This window comes from Empidonax traillii, unplaced genomic scaffold, assembly GCF_003031625.1.
Source record: "Empidonax traillii isolate 1590-97213 ecotype Southwest subspecies unplaced genomic scaffold, ASM303162v1 scaffold312:size2399984, whole genome shotgun sequence".
Classification (NCBI taxonomy): Eukaryota; Metazoa; Chordata; class Aves; order Passeriformes; family Tyrannidae; genus Empidonax; species Empidonax traillii.
The window spans coordinates 1,105,522-1,115,367 of NW_020955505.1; the positions used below are offsets into that span (position 1 = coordinate 1,105,522).

The 9,846-nt window shown below is 40.3% G+C and overlaps 1 protein-coding gene across 2 annotated transcripts; it reads right to left on the minus strand.

Annotated features, from left to right (window-relative positions):
• Window positions 1-6,716: 6,716 nt before the first annotated feature.
• On the minus strand, window positions 6,717-9,174 carry FGFBP1 (fibroblast growth factor binding protein 1). 2 transcript variants are annotated; one of them, XM_027891246.1, is made up of 2 exons: window positions 9,066-9,174; window positions 6,717-7,811 (listed from the first exon to the last, which is right to left on the minus strand). In XM_027891246.1, the coding sequence occupies exon 2, from the start codon at window positions 7,785-7,787 to the stop codon at window positions 7,071-7,073; it is 717 nt and encodes a 238-aa protein (XP_027747047.1). In that variant the 5' UTR covers window positions 7,788-7,811; window positions 9,066-9,174; the 3' UTR covers window positions 6,717-7,070. The 2 variants fall into 2 exon arrangements, with proteins under 2 accessions (XP_027747047.1, XP_027747048.1); XM_027891247.1 differs by having other exon boundaries at window positions 6,717-7,807; window positions 9,066-9,108.
• Window positions 9,175-9,846: the final 672 nt, after the last annotated feature.

Sequence of the window (9,846 nt, forward strand, 5' to 3'; positions counted from 1 at the left end):
AGGTTTGTTGTGGTTTTTTGGGGGGTTTTTGTTTGTCTGTTTTCTCATATCTCCCCTACTCATGCTTCATCTGTATGGAAGGAGAAATAGATTTGTGTAATGTGCTTCTGGAGGGATTGTGATTTATGTACTTCTTCTGTTCTTTCATTTCCCCAAAGGCCTGTAAAGCATGTTACTACTTGAATGTTTGCCTGCAGATAAGGGGTAGGCTCACAATGTCAAGAAAGGAGCGTGTGAGATAGCAAAGGCATCCAGCTAAACATTGCCACCTTTTGAAAAGGAAAGCTCCACTGGAACTTAGTTGTACATTAAAACAGGTCTTTCCTCTTTTTTCTTCTGCATAGTATAGCAACACACATTATTCTTCAAAACCTTTTAATTAAGGGGAGTCTCCCCTATACTCTGAATAAAATACACTGAAATCAAAGTAGACATACATTACCAGTTGCTGAATTATATTTTATTCATCACTAAGCATTGCTCCTACAGAATCTCATGTGCTCAATTTTTAACATTTCTTTTGCAGGTATATTTTTTCTCCTCTTTGTTTGAAAAAGTCAACTTTACAAATGTAATTTCTATTAATACTGCTTGCATTGGATTGCTGGAATCTCTCTCCTCTCAGTTTAAAGCACTCAGAAATCGTGGAGCACACTTATGAGATTAATTTAGAATGGAATTTTTAAAGTAGTAATAAGTAGGGGGCTTTTTGTATTTGGCATTTGGCTTTTGAACAGCTGGTGTGGACTTTATGTTTTTAAGCCTAACTCATACTGGAAGGGCAAATATACATTTTCATAGGATTCTGTGGGCTGTAGTATAAAAGAAACATCAAGCACAAGGCCATTCAAGATAAAAACATTGGATACAAAGACTATGTTTCTAATTGCTAATATTAACTCTGCCTCTATGAAAACAATTATTTTTCTGGCTTCTGTTTTTACTCTAAATAACAGTTGGAAATGGCCTTAATAACTGATCCTCCTTCGGACTGGGGACTCCAGTAAATATTCTCCCAGGTCCCTCCCTACACAGAATCAGCACACCAGAGTATTAGCAGTCAGAGTACAAAGCAGTTTAAGGTGGTGAAAAAGCTGCATCTGATTGAAATTCTGAGAAGAGCTTGGGCTGCAGGGTGTAATTACCTCGCTGGACATTGGCCAGGACATTGTCAGCTAACATCCTCACTCTTGCAAGGATGGTGATCTGGTGCTCTAATGACCCTGCACAATCAACAGTCTGATCACTAACCCAAATGGAGGGTTGTGCACCCGAGCACCTCATCTTCAGCAGCACCTGCGACCCCTAATACTTTGTGCTAGGGTTTTTTTGGAGACAATATTTCCTCTGGGGTCACACAAAAAGCAGCATCCCTAGTGTTCCGACTTTTCTCCATCTCCAAACTTTCCTCCTTAGATCACCCCTGTGCCGTTTCCACGTGTAAGTGAGGAATACAGTCTCTTAGTTGAAACTCCCTACAAGTCACTAAGGACTGTAGGCTGCCACATATACAGAGAGAAGACCACGTTCATAGCTGTGGGCATAAGGGACAATACAGAAAATTGCCTAGAATCTTGCACTGCAGGGAAGAAATGCAACCCTCCTTTGGAGACCCCTTTGGAACAAGGAATAGGAACTGAGCTGCCGTGGCACGTAACATCTGTAGAGATTCATCTACTATGGAGTAGCCCAAAAGCAGTGGAAGATTTTTCAGGGAAACACACCACCTAGAGTGACTGTAGAAACCACATCACCTTCAGGCAACAGATGTAAAGGGGATTCATGTTGTTTAAATAATATTCTATTATCTAAGCACACTCATTACATGTAATTAGTGCACTTATTATGGATGTATAGAATACATTCCTGCTACAGATAATATTGCAATTCCTGCATTTTAAGATTCATTTTAACATCAAATGTTCTGGCTGACTGGAACAACTCTCCTCTTCCTTGGCATACACAAAGCACCGCAGAGTACTTAGACATGCACACTTGTGGACAGTTTTGAACATGCTGCAGGTTCTCATTATACAACAAAGTCCCTTTGATGTATCTGTTTATTGCCTGGAAAACAGTGTGAGACTTACAAGGTCCACAGGGAGCTTTGGGTGAATTAAGTCTATCACTTTCCCATGGGTCCTGGTATGATCAGTAACCAAGGAAGCCAGTTAACATTGACTTGATGGGTACTCTTTACTGTTCTTCCAGCTTCTCACTATTGCTTCCTCAAAAAACAGCTGTTTCTAGTGGGGTCAATAAGTAAGTTTGGAAGAATTTCTAGCAGCTAAATAAAACACATACTTTACATGGACAGCAGCATGTTTCCAGATAAATCTGTTATGTATTAAACCTTGTTAAAGAGATAAGCTGGACCTTAATGCATCCTATCCTGCTGCAAAACTCCACAAACAGGTAAAAAGCTTTGTGATGTGGCCAATCTGTCTCTTTATCTGTGGCCCTGTATTATCTCACTGCAGTAACAGTGAAGGAAGGAGCAAGTGAGACACACGGATATCCTTTAGAGCCCTCCAGGTGTTCAGTGTCTGATAACACTCACATTACAGGGGTTCTTGCACCCTGCCTTCTCCTCTAGGGCTCTTTGAAGAGAGGTGATGACTGCACCCAGGGTTCAAAGTTCCCCTGCTTGTTGCAGGAGGGAACAGAAAGAGGTTCAAGGATCTTAGAACACAGAAATGCTCTCGGGGTTGCACCATTTATGGTGATAACAGGTAGAAGCCATGCATGCTCCCATCAGGAGCACCATCCGAGTGACAAGGCTGCAAGGAACCAAGTGCATGGATGAACTTGCCGAATTTCCCATCCTTTAAGCTGGATTTTCCCATTTGATCAATTCCCAGTGTGGTACACTCTTGGAACGGCCTGGAGGAACAAAAATATAATATATTGGACTGGAATGCAAACCTGGCAAAGGCATGGGTGAGGTGCAGCAACAACCAACAAGTATTGAGCTGCATTGCTCAGGGCAGCATCAGAAAAAAATAAGGTAAAAGTGGAAAAGGGAGTGGAATTTATTATCTATGTTCAGCTGTGTCTACCCAGAGTGAGCATGGCAGCGTAAAATGTGTCTTGTCTGAACACAGCCTCTGCTATGGTTGGTCAAAGGCAGGTGAGGTGATATCAGGTGGTAGGTACCCATTGGCCCCCTCGGGGGAAGGGGAGGGTGGGGAACTCCTGGAAGCAGGAAAGCTGAGTCACTCAGCTATATTCTCCTTCAAGCAGTCAAGCAGCATATACGATTAGATAGGTAATCTGTACTGTTGCCAAAGTGGTAAATGAATAAAGGAGGTTGCAAAAGGAACGGAAACCCATTTAAATGGAATTGTGTGAAAGTGAGTAGAAAATGCACCACAGAAAATAGTAAAGAATAAAAACTTTAAAGTTAAAGGAGCTGAAGTTTTACAGATCTTTAACTGCTGCATTGCCAGAGCTATTATGTGGGAATTAACAATGTTTTCCCTTTTCTTAGTAAATACAAAGAAATGTTTAACATTTTTTAGATAACATCATCATATGTAAGAGATACCTTTTGCAACACTCTCAAATTCCAAATTTATCTCTTCCCTTTTTGAAACAAATTTTTGACTCTCCTAAGTTTGATGAGGGTTTAAGAATTTGTGGGAGTATGTGAGGGTTGGGTCCATCTAAAAAGATCATCCATCATCTGAAACATTTTTCAAGTGTACAAGTATTCCATATTGCAAGAGAAGAAAAACTCCCTAAAGCTTCTCCTCTGAAGATAGAATGAGTTTCCTATCTTCAAAAGGTTTATACTTCTTTCCAAGTAAATATTCATTTTATAATACCTAGAGTTGTATGGAGAAATAAACTATTTTACTGAGAAAGTAAGCTAATTTTTCTCAAAGAGACTCCAAATAATTTAAAAATACCTAGAAGTTAGCTGGCTTTTTTCAGGAACAAACACATGCAGTTCTTGTTCAGAATGGTCTAATCATGAAGCATAGGAGAAGGGAACCACTGGAATTTTAAAGAACTCTGTTTGCTCATTCAACCACTGATTTTATTCCCATGGCTGTCAAGGTCATCCAGCCTTTCTCTACCTCGTTTCCCCAGGTGTAAAATGGGGATAATTTTTCCATAACGCAGGTTAAATCTAAGAAAGCTGAGTTTTTTATGCTTTCAACATGGTAGGACGGAGGACTTGGACTACACAGACAGAATTTAAACCCATTTGTTGTTTTTCTTCTCTGCCCTGCTATAGAAGGTGTTAGAAAAGTCACTACCACCAAGTTCTTCAAATATGAGACTCTGACACAATGACAACTGGTGCACCTGGAACAAAGAATCAGAGAATAGAGCTCAGCTGTGAACTTTTTCATAATGAGCCCAAGTTCTAAGATGAACAACGCCAGGAAATATTTTACTGATGCTAAGCAGCTTGACTTCAGAAGAACCAACATTATACTGGCTTTAGTGACTCTGTAAACGACCCAAATAAAGTGACTCATATGTGATTGCTGTCAAGGGGTTGCTCTGTGGATGTTGACTGAAACACATGGCTTGGTAACTGCAGTGAGACCTTAGATGCACTTACCCATAGACTTGTGGTCAGTGCAATTATGGAAGAGGCTGTTACAGAAGTTAGACACCAAATGTATTTGCCTCAGACCCTGCTATTCTGAAATGCGCTCTACTGAAGAACAGTCAAAACTACATACCCCTGAATGTTAAAAATCCCATGCTTTGGCTGAGACAGTTTTGAGATTCCACTCTCCCATTAGCCCACCTTCCAAGAAAAAAGGCTGCACAGAGATCTCCTTTTTCTCCTGATGCTGCACACTATCCTTGCACAACTGCTTGCATCACAGGTGAAATGCACACGTGAACTGCTGAGAACAAGCATGGTTTCCTCCTGCAAAGAGCCACACGTGAAGATAAAAGTCAGCCCTGAGAGGAAACAAGAAGATGAGGCAGAAGAAATATAATGCATTCTTGGAGAGGAACGTGCCACTCCAGCACGTGGGTCCAGGTGCTGAGAGTCCTGCACGCGGAGATGTAACTCACAGCTCTGGAATACTGGGCTGGAATTTGCTCTGGAATATGTCACTGGCTCGATGTGCCTGGCTGGCTGCCAGCCACAGGGAGAGCAGTGCCTTCTGGCAACTCAGAGCAAGACATATCCTGAGTCCTCCCATAGTACTCCTGAGGGTAACAGCAGCTGAGGGCAGATAGGATTGGACATTTTCCAAAACATCTAGAGCGAGTAAGCCTCTTAAGCCAGGCCTGCCCAAGTGCTCTGATTGTGATCTGGAACTATTAGAGAGATGTCCGTATACTGGAGTAGATATTAATAATTAATGACTGCAGTGTATGATTGCTTGGGCCCAATAAGGCTCCTACTCCTTTCTCTGCATTTTTGACGTTCTTATCTCAACCATCTCCTAATGTGAAGTGGTGTGGGCCAACACACAACGTGTCCAGCAGCTAGACCTCACCTGCACTTACAGTATTCATGTATCTACCTTAATAATAAGGAGTTGATAGTTGGTTTTCCACTCTGCTGGAATGGCTGTCTTCCAACCTCCACAGAAGTTGGTGTTGATGCCCCTTTTTACTGGTATTTTGCTTTGCTGTGAGCACCAGCCCAGCAGAATTTATCCTGCACAGCCTGGTAATAACCAGTGTTTCCACAGGGCATGCAGAGGCTGGAACTTCAGTAAGAGGAACCTGCTTCTTTTTTGCCATTTGTACTTGGAAAAATACATTTGAATCCTTCTCAAACAGTTTGCCTGACTAATAGCAGCATCCCACATCCTATCTTAAAAATATTCTAGCAATGAGATAGTTACAGAAGGAAACAGGCTATATTTTTTCAATAAATCGAAGTGCTAGTTTAACTTGCTAGAAATGTTCAGGGAAATTGTTTTTCATGAAAGTTCAAGTTTCTCCATATGGACCATATGGAGAAGACCATCGTTCTGTACTCAGAAGGATGAAGAAGAAGACCATCCTTCTGTAGTCAGATCCTCAGGAAAATTTTAAGTTGCATTTTACATTTTTTCCAGCTGGAGTTTTAAAAATTAGCAAAGATCAGTTGTTACCGTTTAGCTTAACATTTTCGAAAATCTCTGTTCTTGTGGAGTTTTGGGTGGGTTTTCTGGTTGTGTTTTTGTTTGTTTGTTTTAATACAAATGAAGTTTAATGAAGAGAAAATAATTTATTAGAGTTGTCGATACATAAAGACAACAGAATATGGAATTCCAAGACATCATACAGGCAGTATTGAGCATAAGAGCTGTTTGGATTAAGGGTTCAGCCCTAGGCCTATGTACAAACTTGTAAAAGTCATTCTATCCCTGTGTTTCTCTTTACCTGATAAAAGTTTAGTACATTGTGCTTCAGACTATAGAACAAAACAGAGAACTGACGTTTTCAATGTTTTTTGACATCCTTTGATGAGATTTGAAAACTGAAGCTTTGCACACTTGCAGAAAAATCTGAAAACCTTGTTGCCCTTCAGTATTTTAATGATGAAAATGTAATGATAGTGTAGTTCCCTACCAAAAGCTGAAGTCTGTAAAGCTGCAAAAATATTTTTTAAACTGCTTTATAAGCAACACTTCACTAGATAGGTACCGTGAAACATCATTTTTTGACAAAGACTTAGCAATTTCAGAACAATGTAGTTAAACACAGACAGAGAGATATAATATGTTTAATGTATTTTGAAGTTTATTTTTCTTAATAATTTTTAGGTCAAAAGCATTGTACATAACCAAGAAGTGCATAGCACTGAATTCATCACTTTGGCTAGCACAGCTCAAAGAGGGCCAAGGAGACAACTCACACGCTTCTGTATGGAGTACGTAACATCCACTGGTGATACTTGTGTAGCAATCTATGGGCAAATGAAATCTATAACATCTTCATTTATGTTAAGTGTAGTCTGTTGTGCATATACAAAATCAGAAAAAATATATTCCTTTTTTCTTATATACACTATATAACATGAGAATAAAATCTGAAATAGTTTGCAGTAACTTAGGTGAGACTGGACTTTCACGTTATAGAGCTTTAGAAACATCTCCTCAGCATCGTTTGTCTTGGACCATTGTGATAAAAAAATTGCAGAAAGAAAGCAAACTTTCTGGACAGTATTCCTCGGCCACTTTTTTCTGGTCAATGTAATCTACATCTTCAACACAGTCTTGAGGACTCTGTTCTAGTGTTTTTTCAGTCACAGAGGCAGCTGCTGGAGACTGAACAACTTCTTGTGCGTGATGCTTTGTGTTCCCTGTGTCAGGACCCATTGCTGTCAGTAGGCTTGAATGGGTCAACCTGAGGTGAGCACTTTGTGGGCCTTTCCGGCACACTTTAGATTTTAGTACGCTTTTGGGGTCTTGACAGACCTGCTTCTGCTTCTTTAGGGATCGTGAGACCTGTTTCCAGTAGGATTTCTGGTTTGCTGCATACTGTGCACAGCTGGAAGGGTCTCCAGAGAATTCACACCAGAACGTGCTGTCACCCTGCTTGCACTCCACATGCACAGTAGCAGCATTCATGTCTGTCACTGCCCAGGTGCACTCAGCATTTTCTTTGGTTCCAAACTTGCCTCTGGGAGATGATTTTCCTCCTTTTGACTTCCGCCCTTTTTCAATTCCTTGGGTGGATTCAGTTGGGGTTTTTCCACCATCTTTTATGCCTTGTCTTCCCTTTTTTCTTTCCTTCTGCCTTTCACAATTGGCTAGCAGCATCTGGGAGACCAGCATCAACACACAAAGGAGTCCAAAGCTCTTGATCCTCATGGCCTCTGTTTTGTTGTTATCTGCCTTCAAAACAAGCAAACAAACAAACAAAAACGTAAAACCATTTTCACTCCAGTTGACAATTGAAGTTTTTCAGACATGGCATTGCACTACTCTTTGATACCTATTAAACAGATGTGATTGGCAAAATGATCTGTCCTTTGTGTAAATAATACCCGGATCAAGAATCACTGTGAATTATCCTTGCAAATGGCTGTGGAGTAACTTCCAGTTACTTAAATATCTATACAATGGGGAACAGAATAATCACTGCCAGGACATGCCACTGCCCAGTAGCTGAGGTATCTTAACTAAAATCTCTTCTGTAGTCAGCAAAGAAATGTGAACCTAGGATTTGTCAGTCTCAGATATCTTAATTTATAACAATAAAATTGTTTCCACAACCTCCCATTTTGTAAAATGTCCCATACGCGATTTTGACCTCTAGCTATTCCTCAAAAATATGCCAGACAGAAAGGAAACCATTTGGTTCAAATTGTGGAAAACTATTTTGTAGGCATCCTGAAAATCATTGTAATTCACTGGTTATGACAGTATTTCAGTTTTCTGTTGAAATAAATTATGGTAGTGTTCCCAGACATCAAAAAGTAACTATTGATGCATTCTTTGCCACTTTGACTGCTAAACAAACAGAACTACCTTTTTGCTTTTGAAACTACCTGCAGTGTATTGGACTGTGTCTAAAGCTACCAAATTCAAGGGACAAATATGCAGCTTCAGTTTTGAAATGTAGCTAGTGAGCAACTTATTGTCAAACTGATTTCTGCATGTGCAGAGAGCACATTTATTTCCATAGGTGTTTCTTTTAATGAAGCAGCTTTCAGGGTCAAAGCAGGTTTTAAAACTGATATTTAGATGATTAAATCCCTAAATGTATGTTTAAGATGTTTTCGTAGTAATTTCTTTAGCCAAGTTTTCATATTGGAAAGCAGAAATTCACGTGCAGCCACACTAATAAGGAACTTATTTCAACATTTAGTTATCTGCAAATATCTTTGGTTGCATTTAGAATGTAGAACACAGGTTGCAGCATATGTGAGCAGGTCCTACTGCTCACATATTTTTGACTTCACTTGCTTCAAGCCTTACACTATACACAAATTTTCACTCCATAAACCCTCTTTAGAGAACCTCATGTAGTATTAACAGTTCTGCTGCAAATATAGCAACTGATAACACTAAAATGAATTAAGATTTGACAGTAATATTCTGTTGCAAGAGGAACAGTGCAAAGAGTAAGATAACTAAAAGGCATACCTTGCGCGGGACTTGAAGATTCCCAAACGCAATCCTGATGCAACTCGCCTCTTTCAAAAGAGCTGGAGCTCGTTGTAAAAGCAGCGCGGTTTTTATAAAGGCAGAGACACACCTTCAAGTCTCCAGTAAGACTATTACAACATAATAGGCTACTTCAGTGCCATGTTCACTTACCTCTGACACACCTCCTTGGAAAAGGGCCAGTTCTCATTCTTAGCACAAGAAAAAAAAAGCCTGGCTATGGTGGGTGACAAGGTGTGCTTGTGTAATTCATGTGTTACTTTAGCCAAGTCCTTCCCTCCTCATGAACAATGATAAGAACTCTATCAGGTCATGAGCTTCTCTGAAAGAGCTTTTACCAGCTATTGAGGGATGTTTCCTGCAACACCCTCAACAAGTTGGACTACCATTCTGTTTAGCAGAATTTGACAATGATAGTGAGAACCACTCCACAAAGCATTTCAAAGTTACCTTTCAGAATGTATTGAAGTACTTAAAAAAAACCAAAGTAACTATTCAAATAGTAAGTAATACGAGTCCAGAGCAGGCCACTAAGTCCAGGGCTGGAGTTCCTCTCCAGGCTGAGGCAGGCTTCCAGTACCTAATTACAGGAGAGCCAGAGAGGGCCTTTGTACGAGGACACGTAATGGTAGGACAGGGGGTGATGACTTTAAACTGCAAGAGTGTAGGACTGGATGAGATGTAAGGAAGACATTTCTTTTTATGATAAAGTTGCAAGACACTGGGAGAGGCTGCCCTGAGAGGTTGTGGGCTTCCCATC

Bases quoted from the DNA above. Each gene is read 5' to 3' on its own strand.
- FGFBP1 (XM_027891246.1), bottom strand. From the start codon at position 7,787: ATGAGGATCAAGAGCTTTGGACTCCTTTGTGTGTTGATGCTGGTCTCC.